The following is an 18,374-nucleotide window of genomic DNA, read 5'->3' as shown; positions in this document are numbered from 1 at the left end:
TATGTTGTGTTATTTATGCTATTTGATATGTTGCCATATTATTCTGTGAAATGAGTTCAACAACACAAAAAGGAAAAACAAAGGAACACATGTATATAGCTTAATGGAGTACAACTCCTTTTCAATTATACATAATTTGGTTGAAATTGTCTGTCACTGAGACAAATAAAATGGTCTGTGATCTTAGTCACAACTAACATAATTTAGAGTAGTATAATACACAAAAGCCAAGACTACATTGAACTACACTAAATAAACCCACAGTCAGTGGTTGCCAAGATTTGCTGAAGTTGATCCCTAACTAAAGTTGAAAGAGTAAGTGCTTGTGAATGCACATACATCTTGAGGTGCAATGCTTCCTGGTGGCTGCATTAACAAAAAAACAAGTTATCTAAATGTTAGTCTCATAAACCTTGAAATGAGGACTGGTAATTCAAAAAAATATTAAATGACAAAAAAAAATTTGACACTTACATGTGTCATTGATGTTCCATCAGGTGTGACTAAAACACCAAACCCTTCATGTACAGCTGTTCTGCCACCCCTAGGTCCCCTGCCACCACCTCTAGATCCCCTGCCACCACCTCTTCCTCCCCTTACAGTATTTTGTCCAATCAAACCTACAGTTCCTTCCCCATTTCTTCCATGGCCTCTCCCTCTAGTAGATCCTCCCCTTGCTCCCCTACTAGCACCACCCTTGCTGACAACTCTACCCCCTTTCCCTAATCTTGAAGGTTCTGCAGTTGGTGTGTGATGAGTAGTGGACTGTGACTGTGGTTGTTGGTTTGTCACAGTGGCTTGTGACTGTGGTTCTTGGTTTGTCACAGTGACCTTCTTTGGCCTGCCCCTTGCTTTCTTGGCTGGTGGCTCTTGTGTTTGAACTGTATGAGGTGTAGGGTGAGGGCAACCCTTTTTGTTATGACCCTTTTCCTTGCATAAGCTGCAAGTCATTTCCATCCCATGTTTAGTTAGCCTTCCTGGTTTTTTTGGATCTTCAAATGGATCCTTCCTCCTGTTTTTTCTAGGTCTTCCTGGCCCTACTTTGATGGGTGGTAGATCAAGATCAAATTCAACTCTTGGCCAATGCCTTTCACCATCAATTGGTGGTATTGAGTTTGCATAAGCCTTAGTGTATGCTTCTGTCTTATATGATGGATGAACAAAGTCTTCAGCATTTTTGTGTGAAAAAAATATTGCAGCAACACCATGACAGCAAGGAACACCAGTCATGTCGCACTTTCTACAAGTGCACTCCCTTGATCTCAGATCTACTTTGACTGTGTCCAATCTGTAGTTCACTTGAAACACTGTAGAAGTGGATGGGATAACATCACATAGTGCAGCTTCTTCTTTTTCAAGCTGCAACTTCTTTGCTATTCTAGGACACACATCACTCTTCCATTTCATCATTTCATCTCTCTTTGTCACAAGCCTCTTCATCAGGGCTGCCCTAATGTCTTCCAACATGTATATCAAGTGTTTTGCCCTTGCATTGATGATATACCCATTAAATGTCTCTGCCATATTGCTTGTAATCACATCCACCTTCACCTCTTTTTCAGGAATGCTCTATAGAACAAAGATGGATTGTATGCTATAAGAGCATCAGCAGCAAGTGGGTCTGCTTTTCTTAACTTCTCCAATGCTTCATTGTAGTCTGCCACACTGTATGCCTTTGCACAGTTCCAGAACATGAGCTTGTATTCATCTCCCTTGAATTTCTTATGCCATAGTGCAAATATGTGCCTAGCACAGTGCCTATGTTCAGCCCTAGGGAGTACCTCTGACACTCCTCTTATAATGGACTATGCACAAGGAACAAAGCAATAAACAAATGTAAATAATGGCAACACAAACAACTAAGATCCAAAGGAAGAAAAAAAAACAACAAAATACACAAAAATAAAGAAAGGTATACCTGATGTTCATCTGAGACAATAAGACATCCAACACCATCAGCAAGCCTTAAGCTTTTTTGTAGATTTGTAAGAAACCACTCCCATGAACTATTGTTTTCACCTTCTATCACTGCCCATGCAATGGGGTACATCTGGTCATTGCCATCCCTCCCCACTGCAGACATCAGTTGGCCCCCAAGAAAGGTCTTTAAAAAGCATGCATCCACACATATTATCTTCTTACACCCTTGCAACCAACCTTGTCTTAGACCATCAAAGCAAATATACAGTCTTTTGAAAACTAATGACCCCTTGTTGTTATGCTTGTAAGCCACTAAATCCACATCAGTGTTTGGGGAATCCTTTTTCAGTGCTTCAAGGTATCTCCCCAACTTCCCATAATGATCCCTCATGGACCCATGGAGCTTCCTATGAGCATAATACTTCACCTTGTATGCAAAATCTTTCTTCACTATGACCCTGTATGCTCTCCTAACAGTTTCTATAATCTCCTTAGCAGGCCAATGAGGTCTAGCCTTAAAAACATCTAAAAGTTGATCAGCCAACCAAGTGGACTTAAGCTGAATGTTCTTCTCCATATTCCTAACACAAGTATGCTCATCCACCACTGTCTTCACCACAAATTCACCTCTCCTTGAATCCCAAGATGCATATAACCAAAATGGACACCCCTGACTACACTTCACCCCAATCCTCTGTTGTCTTCTTCTGTTTGCAGCCACAACACATAAATTTCTACCTTGGACTATAGCAAACTTTGCCACAGCTTGCTTAAAGTCTGCCCTAGAAGTAAATCTTTGTCCTACTACCCACTAAAACTTTGAATAATCTGTGTCCCTCCCAACTAGCAGCCCTCTTTTGGCTCTTCTTTCTTCCAAAGTCTCTTCTTCCTCACTTGGAGTGGGTGTGTGCATCTCTTCCTCTGAATCTTCATATTCAGAAACAACAATCCCATCCTCACTCACCTGTTGCCTCACACTTACCCCTTCTGCCCTTTGTGCATTAAGCAATCCCTCAGCTGCCTCTACTTTTAATTTATGTGCTAGCTCAATTACATTGGAGTTGAATCCCTTAACTAAATCCCTATCTTCTCTCTGTTCATCATCACTTGTATCTAGATCTAACACCTCAGGCTCCCTCAATTCATCTAAATCCTCTTCTAGGATTGGTTCACCTTCAGGTCCAAAGCTAGCTTCATACACTTGGTAGTCAGCTACCCAATCATCCTCCTCAGTTTCATATTCATTGTACTCTATGTCAGCAGCTAACACATAGTCTGGATCACTTTTCTCACCACTCAAATTATGCTTCTCGTATTCCTCATTGTCCCAATCATCCCCACTGAGGTCTGCATCATATAGTAAGGTGTCTAATGGGATGGGGCTATTAGGTTTGGGATCTTCCCAATCATAATCATCAGGAACCTTAGATCTGATTAAATTATCCTGAGGATATGAAGTCGTTGATGTAGCAAGAGGTGGTGTTTGTGTTTCAGCGGGGTTTTCTGGGATAAAAGGGGTTGAAGGGACCAGATTTACAAGATCAGGGACAGATTTCTTTGCTTTAGAGGATGGTTTTATGTTTTTCTTATCAGTGGGGACCACTATGGGGTTTGATTTTTTGGTGCTTTGTGACAGTTGCAACATGCTGTCTGACACCTCACCAGATTCCTTGTTCAACCTACTTGACCTTCTTGGAGTCATTTTACTAGGTCTGTGAGGATGACTTGGGCTGTTTATGGGCTGGGCAGATCCACTGGATCCAGTTTGTCAAAAAGTCTAGCTCCTTACCATTATGCACTACATATAAGTCAAGGCATCTACTACCCAAAACTAACTCACCCATTGTTCTCACTTCATTATCATCATACACACTCCTCAATCCAGATTCAAAATCAAGGCCAGGCATTAAATAATACACCTTTACATCATCATTGTAAGTACCACATTTATCAATTAACTCTTTCAAGTAGAACCAACATAACTCATCAGGGTCAACACAAAAAGTCCTACACAATCCTCCCAAATACTCCCAGAAGCCATTATTTCCTTTCTTAAATACACCACCATGGTAAAATTTCAGGCAAACACAATCCATAACAATCTGGAAAAAAAGGGGATTTTTTCGCAATTTAGGGTTCATCAACAAAATGGAACAATTCGCATATACAATTCATCAATTCATTCACTACAGTTCATCACATAATTAAATAAAACAACAATTAACTCAATCATACGAAATTACGCAAGTTAGGGTTCAGAATTTTACCTTAAATTCTTGTCTCGTCTCCTGCAAATCGCGCTTAAACCCCCAATTCTTATGTTGCTGCTTCGACCATTGAGAGAATCCAAGATTTGGTTTTTGATTTCCCTCGCAAAAATAATTAAATCGCAACAATTTTCGTTTTTTTTTTTTTAAATCCTCAGTTCGTGAAAATTAGTTGAAGAACAATAGGTTAGGAGAGAGAGATGGAGGGAAATGGAAAAGGTTAACCAGCAGAGTAGGTAACCAGTTAAAAGGCTTGTTATAAGAAGATGGGAGTAAAAGGTGGGTTTGTTTCCAGATTTCGAAAAGGTGGGATTGTTTTGAGCAGAATAGGCAAAGGTGGGATTATTAACTTCCATTTTTTATATCGGTTAAAATAATATACTTCACAATCTAATATAATTTTATGGCTATGTAATCTCTTCAATTAGGGTCGGGTTATGATTCATCTCGGGTTAGGTCATTTTAGGTTACGAGTCACGAAATGTTTAATCCTTGCCCAAAGTTTTGGGTTCGATCTGGATCAACCCAACGGGCTTTGAACTTTTATTTTATTTTATTTATTTTTGCTAATTTTTTTTTTATTATTTTGATGTATTAACTAGAACATTTTCCACCAATTCCTACTCGATAGTAAATCGTCACAACAACATTTCAATTCCTAACTAATTTTGTATGAATGATATATTTTAAAATTTGACATATAAATTAAAAATTTATCTTAAAATTCAATAAACAATCCGGGCATCGCACGGGCACAAAACTAGTATAACTATAAATTAAAGATAACAAAATAATAATTAAAAAAAATGAAAGAGATAAAGCAAAAACACTATGGATCTACAAGCTAAGGCCAGTATATGATTCCTGAGCATAATTGCGCGAAAAATAAAAAAGTTACTAATCCAATTTCCTAATGTTATCTCTTATTCTAACCATTTTAAAAAGAATACAAAACCAAAACTCAACAAGAACTAGGACATTTAGAAGCACCATGCAAATGCATAATCTATCAATAAAGATTTTTTTTTTCTAAAGTCAATTTGTTCACGAATTAGATGATTACATACAACAACTATGTGTCTTTTAAATAAAATTCTATCTTTAATTATAATATATCTAAATAAAATAACAAATTCTATCTCAAAACAAATTGTCAGCATTAAAAACAAAAATTCTATCTCAAAACAATTCGTCAGCATTTTCTCATTGTTATAAATACAAAGCTAAGGTTCATCGATATATATAATGAAGGTAAAGAGAGGGCCGGGCTTGTAACGCCGGTGGAACTTGGCGTTTACAATGTCAACTCCAAGATCAATATGGCTATGTCTTGCCTTTTTGTATGTATTGATCTTGGGATTGAGATAGTAAGCAACGAGTTCTTTTTAACGATGATTTCTGCTCCTTTGCTTTTTAACTTAATGATGTTAAAGCAGGTATGCTTTGGTGTCGTGTGATCCATAAACATACTAGATTAACTCCCGTGTGACGTGCGATGTACAGATATAACAAAAGTTTTTATAATTGTATAAACTACTTCAAAGACACATCAGTCAAAATATGTAAAATCTTATTAACATAATTACATAAACCAAACTACAAAAATTAAAATAATACATAGTATAAACAAAAGACATCTCATGTCTATAATAAAATTTAGCAAACTTTGTAAATAGATGGAATAATCACATGTGTAAATTGTAAAAGGTTGATATTTGTTTTCCTACGTATTTATTTAAGAAGTTTTTTTTTTTTTTTTTTTTTTGTATTTTGTAAAAAAAAACAATAAAAACTAAAAAATTTAATATACTATATTAAATGAGGGAGAAGCTGACACGTATACAATTTGAAAAAAAGTGATGATGTCAGCGGGTATTCCTTTAGTAATATTTATAGATAGATTATACACGATTTATATGTTTATCATGTATTATTGTGTTTTCTCTATTTTCTTTAGGAAATTTTGTCAAAAATCTTTTTACTATCTCCGTTAATTATTATGTGCAACAAAGGAACATTTTATGTCTCACAATTAATACCCCTTTATTGCACATAATAGTTAACAGAAGTAGTATAAAAACAACTTTTTTTTTTTATCAAAAATCTTTTTAAAAAATACAATAACTTTTTCGGAATTTCTCAATATTACTCTTGATTTTTTTTTAATTTTTTTCTTTGGTAAACAACAAAATTTTTAATTCTATTTGATAATCAACTATTACACTATTATTAATTCAATGGTGACATTATCTAATCAATTTAATCATTAATAAACCATGGTTAGTTTTTTGTTTATTTTTTTAATAATCAAAATATTTTAAAAAAAATTATAATTGTTTTTTTTTAAATAAAGGAATAAGAAAAAAAATAAAAATAAAAATCTTTCCCCTTTCTTCCCCGCCAAAGTCGTCCTTTCTCTACCAGCGGCACACTAGAACCAGTCTCTAGTGTACCAGAACCAGTCGCTATCCCCGATTCCCTCCCCTGCTGGACATGGCAACCGACCTCCCCCTTCCTCGATTCGCTATGATCTCCTTCCCCAATTTTTGGTTAAAATTTCTAGGGTTTTTAGGGCAAAAATATCAGCTTTTGATTTGAATTTCCATTCATTATTTGCTCGATTCAGGGTATTTTAGGGGGTTTTGGGTCGATTTTTGCTCGAAAGTAGGGGGTTTTGGTTCGGATTTGCTCGAATATGTGGGTTTGGATTATATTGGCTGAGCTTTTCAATGGAAAGCAGGTGGCATTTATCGAAGGTGGAAGGAGGGTATTGGAAACTGGCGTTGGTGAAGAAGGGGGATTGGGTGGTTTAGGGGTCGCGGCAACAAGGGGATGGGGTTCATCCTAGCGCTGAGAGGGGAACAGGATGTCGCGGCTAGGGATGTCAGTGGGGCGGGTCAAGTAGAAGACCCGCCCATCCCCTCCCTAGTGGAGCGGGAATGGGTCTCGGTTTGGCGGGTGGTGGGGCGGAGATGAATTTTAAGTTGTACCCACCTCGCCCGCCTCATCCCCACCTCATACCCACATTTATATATTTTTAAAAGCAAAATTATATACTTTTATATTATTTTATAAAATAATTACGTGAAATAAAATATTGATTATAATACTTTGTATATATTACACTTATATTATAAACAAAAATGTGTGTAATACTACCTCCATTCCAAATTACTCGCAACTTTGGGGTATTATTTGTGAGATATAAAATATTCCAAAGTTGCGAGTATGTAATTTGGACTAGAGGTAAACTAATAATGTTTTATTTTATTTTATTTTATAATACTATAATCCGTATTAATCATGTAGACTTGTGTATTTGAGAGACGGAGATTAGGTGGGTCTTGTGTGGGGATGGATATCCAAGTGGGGGGTAGGGCGGGGATGGTTTTAGAGTTGTACCCGCTAGGGCGGGGATGGGGATGAATATTGGACCCGCCGCGGGGATGGAGATGGAAAGACCAACATCCGCCCCGACCCGCCCCATTGACATCCCTAGTCGCGGCTGGCACCGACTAAGGGGTCGAGGCTGGGCTGGCGGGGGAAGAAGTGGGTGATAGGTTTTATTTTTCTTCAAAAGGGGTATATTAATTAGGCATTTCTCTTTCTCTCCTTTTTAAAACATCAACCGTGATTAATGTTTCCTTAAATTGCTTAACTAATGTTACCATTGAGGCGTTTCGAGGAAAGAGAAATGTCCCTTCCTTTACCCCACTCTCGTACCAACTATTTGGGTCAAACTAGTGTTGTTGATAATAGTTTTTTTAGGTGTTTAGAGAGCCACAAGGGCGGGGTTATCGATATCAGGATCTCTTGAAATCAGGAGGCAATCTCTAACCACATTTGAGTGTATGATAGTTTTTTCATTTTTATCAAATTTGTTGGGTTAGTTTGACCCAAATTTCGATCCATAGCCTAGCTTATTTCGTCTCAAGATTGAGAAATTTATGGAGAATTGTGGAAGAATCTAGAAGTGGTGAAAATTCTAAATTTATGTGGAAAATTTAAAGAGCTAGCATGGTGTAGAATTTTCCACACTTCTTCCACCTCCATACATCACCTATAAATATAAGGTGTTGGGCATCATTTGAAATAATGTATACACCTACATCATCCTCCATTACTCCGATATACGAGTATATCATGATCGGAGTTTTCTACATACACACAACCTCCCTAAGAGTTTGGGTGTTCGTCATTCGTGGACTTTATGATAAATTTTCCATTTAATTTGCTTCCGTTGTGCACTCACCAACCCTTACATTTATAAAGTGTATATTCAATAGGTTTTAATAAAACAGACGCGGATATGTCTAGTAATAACAATTGAAAAATTAAAATGCCTACCAAACAAAATACCAAGAATCAAATTGCATTAGACAGACTGCATATTATGATCATAGTAATCAGAAGTTCTCAATGATACTTTTAAGTTTTTTTAATTTTATCTGGTGACCAGTAAAAATTTCAATTCTCTTTGGTAATAACAAAAAAAACTTTCCCCTTTTCTCCCCTATCGAAGTATCGCAACCAATATTGAATTAGTTTTAAAACTTATAGATTACCAAATAAAGAGGTGTGGGAGTTGTTTTGAGGAAAGAGAAATGTCCCTTCCCTTCCCTCCACCTCCGTACTAGCTCTTTGGGTCAAACTAGTGTTGTTGTCATTGTTGATAATAATAATATAGAAAATTATATTATCATTTTTTTTGTGTGTTTGCGGATGAAAATCGATACCAAAATCTCCTAATTACTTTAAAAAAAAATTATATTTTGAGTATATATATATATATATATATAATCTAATTTGTTGAGTTAGTTTGACTCAAATCTCATAACGCAACTTATTTTATCATTGAGAAATTGATGACGAATTGTGAAAGAATATAGAAGTGGTGAAGGTTATATTTAAAGAGTTAGCACGTGTGTAGAATTTTCCACACACTTCTTCCACCTCCATACATCCCCTATAAATATAAGGTGATGGGCATCATTTGGAGTAATGTATCCACCTACATTATCCTCCATTACTCCAATATACGAGTATATCATGATCGGAGTATTCTACCTACACAATATATTTCTAATTCGGATTTTTTGATAATTTTTCCCTTTAATTTGCTTTCATGGTGCACTCACCAATCCTAACATAATTTTTATAAAAAAATGTAATATTCAATATGTTTTAATTAAATAGGCGCGAATATGTCTAATACTCCCTCTGTTTTTAAATACTTGTTTCACTTTCCATTTACGGCCGTTTTTAAATACTTGCTCTATTTCCTTATTTGGAAAACTTATACAATATTTAATTAGTTTCTCTCACCTAGTGGACCCAACATATATATTCTCTCTCCTCCAATTCTCTCCATTACTTTTGATTTTTTCAATTTTTTTATTTTCCACCAACCCCACTACCTCCATGTTTTATTACTTTCTCCAATTTCTCCTAAAACTCCGTGCATGGAGAAATGAAGCAAGTATTTAAAAACGGAGGGAGGGAGTAATAACAATTGAAGAATAAAAATGTTTACTAAACAAAATACCAACAATCAAATCGCACTAAGCATTAAATACAATGGATTTACAATCATATCCATTGAAGTAGTTGAACCAACTTAAAATTTATTGCATATTAGTTCTTACATTTTATGTCAATCCTAAATAGTTATTACGTGTTTGACACTTGTAGATGATATTAAATATCTTAATTATCTTTTAATTTGCTGAAAGCTAGTTTTCAACTATTATGATTGTAAGTGAATAATATAGGAGACAACTGGTCCCCGATATATCGTAAATTTATAATTAAGTTTGATCAAAATTAATAAAAAGGATTAATGTTAAACAGTACGGATTATTAATAACTAAATAAAATATATACGAAGTAATAATCTATATGATCTTTCATTAATATATCAAAGTTATAGAATTAAATTTGGAGGTTATACATATGAAGAGTTTTTTTTTTTTTTAAAAAAAAAAAATTAAAGTTATAGAGTTTTAATTAATGCCGATGGAATCAATTTATATTGGGAAAAGACGTGACACGTAGGATGCCACATCACACACATGTGTCACCTAGTCATGTTGCGGGAAGGGTGACACATGGCGTGACCATATTGTTCCAATTAGTGTGTAGCCCGGGCGTTGCACCGGTTGCTACTTTAATTATTAATTTATTTATTTTTTTGAACGGGAAGAATAATATCATTAAATAAAAGCCATATGGCATCTACAATAATAAAGATCTGTAAACCACAGATTTAGAGAAAATATCATAACTTTTACAATGAAAATCATAACTAATTTGCATATTTGGCATAGCTCATACTCCACCGCTTCAAGCTTGACGCGAGCAATGATTTTCAATGTCTTTGCATCATTCCAAGTTGAGACCTCCGCAATCTGCGCTGATGTTTTGATCGACCGGTTGATGATATATCCCAGACCTGTAGGAATCCAAATCACCTTCCCAATTATTATAAGAACCTTAAAAATAAAATTCTCATCCATAGATGAGAATCAAAATCCCAGAAAATTGGGAAAAACCCGGAAAATTGGGACATACTCTCACAGATGGAGAGAACAAAACAAAACAAATAAACCAAAACGTAAAACAAATTAAAACAAAAAACTAAATTGAATAGGCCAAGAAAATTAAAAACCTAGATGAGAGAGGAGAGAGTTGCTACTTTAATTAGACCTTGTGATTATCAATTATATACATTTATGTTCATGTATTTTCATGTTTATAACATAGTTTATGATTGGCTTAGATAGTTAAGTAACTATCTTTCTTATATATGTTTAATTATTTTACGAGGTGTTAGACTTATTTCCTAATGGTCAAGAGTATATAAGTTATCTCTTGTATTTATATTAAAGACATTAGTTAAAGACAAAGGGAAGAAAGAATACAATTGTAGATTAGCTATTTTTTTATTAATGTTAATTAATTTCTCTCAAAAAAGAATTAATTATGTTAATTAATTAAATTAAATTAAATTAAAGAGAACAAAACAAAAGAAGACAAAGTGACTGACACTATGGATAACATAAAAATAGGACAAGAATGATTGACTTTATATAACCCTACATTCCTTGTAGTCAATACTAGTAGTTGGCTAATTAATAAAAGGAGTTATTGTATATACCCGTATTGCGTATGAAGTACAAGTATATACCCGTACAAAAGGATAATAAAACATGTTGAAGTGTTCAACATAAAGCTGGACTCCTATTTCACTCGATGAGGATCTCCTAGACTCCTAGTGGCCTCCTTCTCCGTAACTTGTTAAAAGATATGGAGTGATAAAAAATCGTACCACTTATATATAAAGTTAAAATTTTAGTCAGGTTATGAGATATTGATAATATTTTTTTTTTAGAATAGGATGAAAAAGTTAATACTAAGAAATAAAGTAAGATAAAAAAAAAGTTATGAGTTTTATTTACATTAAAATTTGGATAGATTTAGTAAGATAAAAAACTTATTTTTGAATTTTATTTTCAATAAAACTTTTGGTTTAGAATTTTATTTCAATAAAACTTTTGGTTTAGAATAATATTATTTTCAATAAAATACCAATATTTCTATACAAATGATGGATCCAGAGACATACAAAAGGAAAAAAAAAAAATCAAAAAAAAAATCAAAGAGACCTATGGTTATGTATAACCGTTCTCTTAAGTCTTAACATGCAACTGACCTTTCCCTAAATATTCAGAGAAAATGAAAATAGTCATAGCTTTAGACGACCGTTCTAGTTATACGTTATTAATACCTATAAACGGATCAAACAAGTATGATTGTCTAGTGATTATTAATCCATGAGTAGAAAATTTAAATAACATATTTTTTTAGATAAAATAAATTTATTTTAAAATTCGATAAACAACCCGGACTTCACACGAGGTACAAAACTAGTATAGTATATGAGGCTATGCTATAATTTACGGGTAGAGATTAAAAACATTGAAAGGGATGTTCTAGTCAATTAAGCTTTCATACACAATTGACAATCAAATGTTCTTGGACAAATACATACATTATCTATGTTTTATACTCTTTTAGACTTTTACCACTTTTTTTTTCTTTCTATTTTTATACGATCCCCTTTGTAGGTGGTCGGTTGTAAAAGAACAAAATCTATAACACCGACTGAGTAATCTTTGTACCACTGATCTGAACAAGTAACTCATGTAACACTGATCGAGTTTCCCCGTAACACTGACTGAATCACCATATAATACAAACGTAATAACTGTATTATCGTATGACCAACCACATACTACTATAAGAATTTGTGTTATACATATCTAGGGAAAAAAAGGGTAATGATAACTTTTACACTTCCGTAACTATCATATAGAATCACTTCTAATCTACTTATATAATCAATATTCCTCTTAAAGAAATCTAAAAGTATATTCTATCATTTGTTTAAACTAAAGAAAGAGTAAGAACATTTTAATGGTGAGATTTGAGGGAGATTTTTTTTGAGATATAGAGAATTTTTTTGCAAAGGATACCGGTAAGGGCTTGTTCGCTTCAGCTTAATTTAATTTCAGTTCAGTTCAGCTCAATTCAGTTCAGCTCTAATCAGTTCAGTTCAATTCAGCTCCAATCAGTTCAGTTCATCAGCTTCTAATTTCCTTCGTCTCTCATAAAAAATTCATTTCAGTTCAGTTCAGCTCCAATTAGTTTAGTTTAGTTCAGTTTAGTTTAACTCAGTTCAGTAAATGTGAACAGGCCCTAAGTTAGTATCTAAACTTAGCAATTCTAAAAAAAAAAGTTATAAAGTTTAAATACTCAATTTTGAATTTTGGAGTCTCATTTGACAAAAAGTGTGGTCCCTTTATCAATGTTATAATATACTTTCTCCGTTTTTTAATAGTTGCACACACTTTTTCACGCTATTTAATAAATGTAGGGTTCACATGATATAATACACTTTAAAATAGGGTGAGTGGTTGTTAGGAGTGTAATTTAGTGGACCATGTGCTTTAAATAAGAAAAATATTATAACTTTTTCCGAAGTAATTTTCCATTTATGGTGTGTTGCATGTATTATGACATTTTCATTTTAAGAAAGTGTTGCAAGTATTAAAAAACGAAGGAAGTATTGTAATTTATTTAAGTTTTATCTTTTTTTTTTAAAAAAAAAATTACAATATGGATTTGGTAGGCCATAGATTGTAAGTGACATAAGTATACTTTAGAGAGTCTCACAATTGGAAAATTAGATTTCACATGAGTTGCTAAATTGAAAAATATAGATTGGATATCACCATTAGAGATAAAAAAAAAAAAAAAAAAAAAAAAAAAAAAAAAAAAAAACTCATTTTGTATTTTAATACTCAAAGTTGAGTCTCACTAGATATAGTAAATGAAATAGTATAATGAAACAAACAAAGTATGATCCAAGATTATCAAATAAATTATATATATATATAGTAACAATACAACCCATTTAAAAAAAAATATACTACATCCGTTACATATTATTTGCAATGATTTGATATAAAATAAATAGGAAAAATGTCTAATCGTTGCAAATAATATGTAACAGAAGTAGTATATTAAAACTATATTTCGTACTTTGGTAAATTTCAAAGAACCACCGTGTGGAACAATAATAGTGAGTCTTCGTGGGGTTTAGCTTACAATAATTGACCATTCTTTTCTCCTTTTTTTTTTATTATTTTTTCTATAAAATACTCCCATTCTTCAAGTTCAAAGACCCATATATTTTTCTCTCTCTAAACTTCTAAAGTCCAACCCATTAAAAAAACCAACCATTATTTCTTCCATTTTTTTCCTTCCATTTTTTTTCTTCTAACTCGTGGGTTTGAACCCTTTATGATTTTATTTAACTTCATATTATTATTAAACCCTTAAAACTAGTCAAAATTTTCCATTATTTTTTTCCAAATTTTCTAGTCTAGTCTTTGTTCTCTTCAAAATTACCCTCTTACCACGAGATTTCCTTAAAGTTCGATCTTTTGTTTCTTAGTTTGCTGCCGTGTTCTATTTAGTAGACTTTGATTCAACCAAATCTTTGGAATATAATTTTCTAATATTAAGCTAAACTCTATGTATATAAATACATGACTAAACAAGTCTCTAGTATGGTCATAGTTCTAAAGCAAGTTTGAGTTTAAGAAGAGAAGCTAAGCAAGAAGAGAGTTGTAGAGTTTCGATTTAGTGAAGCGCTTCTAAAGATACTCAAGGTACAGAATACTACACTTAATCGTTGTTGTTTTTTAAGTTTGAGTGGAACAACTCAAAAGATAAAGAAGTATCGTTAATTTTAGCGATTTGATATACTGTTCATGTGTGTGAGATTGATTGATCTATTGATTGATCTCGGATGTTGGTATAGATGTCGGGGAGTTTGTTATGGTCTTTCACTTCTTTTTATTGGTCTTTTGAAAGGACAACTTTTAAGAAAAAGGGTTTAATTTGTACGTCTTGACCTGTTCAATACTTGCTTTTGTTATTAAGATTGATATTTGGTGGTGATTGTTAACTTTGCTATATTGACAATATTGTTGTTTAATTTAATTTGCTTGATTGGTGTTGCTCAATTTTGCTCTAAATGTTATTTAGTGTGATAATTAATGTCCTTTTGGTTTGTTAATTACTCTGTAGATCATATATGTTCATGTAGATAATACTCCGTTTGGTCAACGTATAATACCAAGTATTTCATTTTGTTTGTACGGAAATTCAAAAAAATAATTGATGCGTAAAAATAAAGTACTTTAAAAAAGTGACAACCAAAATACATACTACGGAGTACCAAAAATGGCAAAAATGATGAATATCTATGTACAGAGCTAGTAAAAATGTACAATACGTGCCTAAAAAGGTTGACATTTTGTGAAGGAAAAAAAAAATGTGTTTATTTTGTTTGGCTCATTATTCACGCTAGGAAATTAGTGAATAATTTGTTGGGTAAAATAAACTGTATCTGCTTTAATAATAAGGGAATAATTTATTGGAGATTTGGAAAGCAAAGTTTTACCAAAAAAAAGAAGTGAAGATCATGTTTAATAAGTCAAAAGGCTAAAATATGTCAATTCTTTTTGTGTAGCTAACCAGGTGAGACCAATAAATATTCTTGCACATTTTCTATGTTATCGTACTTTAATTTGCATATTCTAATCTAAATTTATTTCTTTTTTCAAGGTCAGAAGTATTATTCTTAGAGAAAATATTATATAAATCAATGGGATTATCAATTTCCATATTGATTTCTGCTTGGCATGAAATTCTGAGTCAAAATTTGTTCAATCTAGTCTGCAATGGCTGTCTATCTTCAAGGGCACGGCGCTTTCCATTGAGGACGGCGAGTTTTAAGAGAATTGAATCCTTTAAGAAGGGTACTCAGTCACCAAGAATTGCAGAGACGGATCTAAGTTCAGAAATGGGTGTTAGGAATTTTTCGAGTTTACAAGACCACAAGCCGGAAAAAATACTGCTTGAGAAGTCACCTTCTTTTAACTCTCTAGTACAAGAGTATGATCCTAGTAATGCTCCACGTAAAATGAGTTCGAATGGATTAAATCACAAGCCTCTGCCTGCAATCACTCTTCCTGAGCCCGCGGTACTATTTTCTCCAAGGCCGGTTTCTGAGCTTGATGCTGCTGCAATTAAGCTGCAGAAAGTGTACAAGAGTTACAGGACTCGAAGAAACCTTGCTGATTGTGCTGTTGTAGTTGAAGAGTTATGGTTAGTATTGAAAACATAAAAATACTATATGATCAACTTTTAATATGCTGATATTTTGTGCATATTGATTAATCTGTTGTATATTAATATATTTGTGTAGGTGGAAGGCGTTAGATTTTGCTTCGCTTAAGAGAAGCTCTGTATCATTTTTCGATACCAATAAACAGGAAACTGCTGTTGCAAAGTGGGCAAGGGCGAAAACAAGAGTTGCCAAGGTAATATCAGTAATAATTCAGTGAAAATTTTGTGTTTTTTCAATTAGTTCTTCTGTAATGCTAAATTTTCGTCGTTATGCTAATTTTATCTATAGGTGGGAAAAGGCCTGTCTCAAAATGAGAAAGCTCAGAAGTTAGCTCTACGACATTGGCTCGAAGCTGTAAGTCCTCAAACTCGCCTTAAAGTATTAAACTAAGCTTTTCATGATCTAATGAATTATGAGGCCAATGAGGGGTCTAAGTATACAAGAAAAACAATTTGAGACAAACTAGATTTCTCAATCATGCTACAATTATTTCCATCTCTTAGCCACCAACTACTTCAATAATAACTATAATAGTTCGATCAACTTGTTGTCTTGACAGTTAAACAAATAGTTATTTCGCCGAATTATTGGTTTTAAGAGTGTTGAAAAGTTGTATAATCTCACCAACTATCAAGTATCAATCATCTAAATCATTTTCTTGTCCTGTTTTTCTTTTTTCGTACAGATTGATCCACGCCATAGATACGGGCACAACTTGCATATTTATTATGATGTTTGGTTTCAAAGCGAAAGCAGTCAACCATTCTTTTACTGGTATGTACTTCTGCAACATACTGTAATAATTTGATGTTTTTACTAAGTAATGTAAAATTAACAAGATTTTACTGACCTTTTCAACTATTGTTAATCCTTTCGTTTGATTTTGATAATGAAGGTTGGATATTGGAGACGGGAAAGAGGTTAATCTTGAGAAATGCCCAAGGACCAAAATGCAGCAGCAATGCATCAAATATCTTGGACCGGTAATTAGTCCTACATATCCTTTTTTTTCTTCCTTTTTTTGCACTTTAGTCTATTGATTTGGTGTTTGTCTAGTCATGTATAGATGTTTTACAATGTAATTGTTTTAAATTCAGAATGAAAGAGAAGCATACGAAGTAATTGTAGAAGATGGGAAGCTTACATACAAACAAAGCGGAAACTTAGTTCATACTGCAGGGGACTGCAAATGGATATTTGTCCTCAGTGCATCAAGATCCTTGTATGTGGGACAGAAAAAGAAAGGTCTGTTTCAACACTCGAGTTTTCTGGCTGGTGCTGCTACGACTGCTGCTGGACGAATGATTGCTGTCAAAGGGGTTCTTGAGGTACACTTTGATTAGTACTAAAATTGTCAACTCAATACATGATCATCTACAGAATAATGACTAAGATGTGTATGTCTATGTTTTCAGGCTTTATGGCCATACAGCGGTCACTATCTTCCGACTGAAGAGAACTTCAATGAGCTCATGAGCTTCTTTAGGGACAACAATGTTGATCTCACCAATGTTAAGGTACTAACTCAAAAGCATAAATCACACTATAAGATGATAAAAATAACATAAAACAAAGCATGCCTAGGATTGACAAATGACTTGGGCTCGATTTTAATCAGTAAAATCAGTAACTGTAAATCACAACAAAAGCATAAAATTGTATGTTACAAATTCTGTTTTGATTAAAACATGCTAACAATGTGCTGTATCAACTGTAAATTCTGCAGAAGTATGCATACAACGAGGAAGGTTCGTTTAAAGTTCCTGAAGACGAAAGTTCTCCTGAGAAGACAGCAGATGTCACAGAAGCAACTAAAGAAGAAGCTATACCAGCTGATGGCAAAGCCAAAGCCAAAGATGACCGTGAATCAGAACCATTCTCCTTTGCCAGACGCTTGTCCTGCAAATGGGTCACTGGTAATGGACCTAGGATTGGCTGTGTTAGGGACTACCCATTGGACTTACAATCCCAGGCACTCGAACAAGTCAACCTCTCACCACGCGTTACAACTAGATCATATGGCCCAATTCCTTCTCCAAGGCCTAGTCCAAAGGTTCGAGTCTCTCCAAGGCTTGCATACATGGGCTTACCAAGTCCAAGAACACCGATGGCAGCGGCCTAAGCTACCGAACATTGTTAAGCCCTGTGCATAACTATGATGGGGTGTAAAACCTGAAGATAGGCACCTCTGGTGCCCACTTAGTGTGATTTGCTGTAGAACTAACTTATTTCTTCATTTTTTCAATTGTTTTTTCCCCTTTTTTTTCCAACCTTGTTTTTTTTGTTTAAATAACAGTTTTTAGATCCTAAATCATGATGTAAAGATGGTCAAAATGACAAAATGTAATCATGATCTTACTCTTATTATGTATATGTATTAAATCAAAGAATGAATGAAAGTGAACATTTTAATCTTTGACTGTGTA

General features: G+C 33.8%; 1 protein-coding gene across 1 annotated transcript; it reads left to right on the top strand.

The window, feature by feature from the left end:
• Positions 1–13,936: 13,936 nt before the first annotated feature.
• LOC110712882 (IQ domain-containing protein IQM1-like) lies at positions 13,937–18,374 on the top strand. The gene is made up of 9 exons (XM_021891333.1): positions 13,937–14,422; positions 15,384–15,926; positions 16,027–16,141; positions 16,237–16,302; positions 16,634–16,722; positions 16,844–16,931; positions 17,046–17,276; positions 17,364–17,465; positions 17,675–18,374. Exons 2-9 carry the CDS (start codon positions 15,424–15,426, stop codon positions 18,068–18,070), a joined length of 1,590 nt encoding a protein of 529 aa, XP_021747025.1. The 5' UTR covers positions 13,937–14,422; positions 15,384–15,423; the 3' UTR covers positions 18,071–18,374.

This window comes from Chenopodium quinoa, unplaced genomic scaffold, assembly GCF_001683475.1.
Source record: "Chenopodium quinoa cultivar QQ74 unplaced genomic scaffold, ASM168347v1, whole genome shotgun sequence".
NCBI lineage: Eukaryota > Viridiplantae > Streptophyta > Magnoliopsida > Caryophyllales > Amaranthaceae > Chenopodium > Chenopodium quinoa.
The sequence above is the reverse complement of the archived record's forward strand: the minus strand, read 5'-3'. Positions and strand labels throughout refer to the sequence as shown.

What these genes read in the sequence shown, in the direction of transcription:
- LOC110712882 (XM_021891333.1), top strand. Translation starts at nt 15,424, where the DNA reads ATGGGATTATCAATTTCCATATTGATTTCTGCTTGGCATGAAATTCTG. An exon ending in TACGACATTGGCTCGAAGCT is followed by an intron (nt 16,303 to 16,633) that starts GTAAGTCCTCAA and finishes TTTTTCGTACAG; the next exon opens with ATTGATCCACGCCATAGATA. An exon ending in AGTCAACCATTCTTTTACTG is followed by an intron (nt 16,723 to 16,843) that starts GTATGTACTTCT and finishes TTGATAATGAAG; the next exon opens with GTTGGATATTGGAGACGGGA.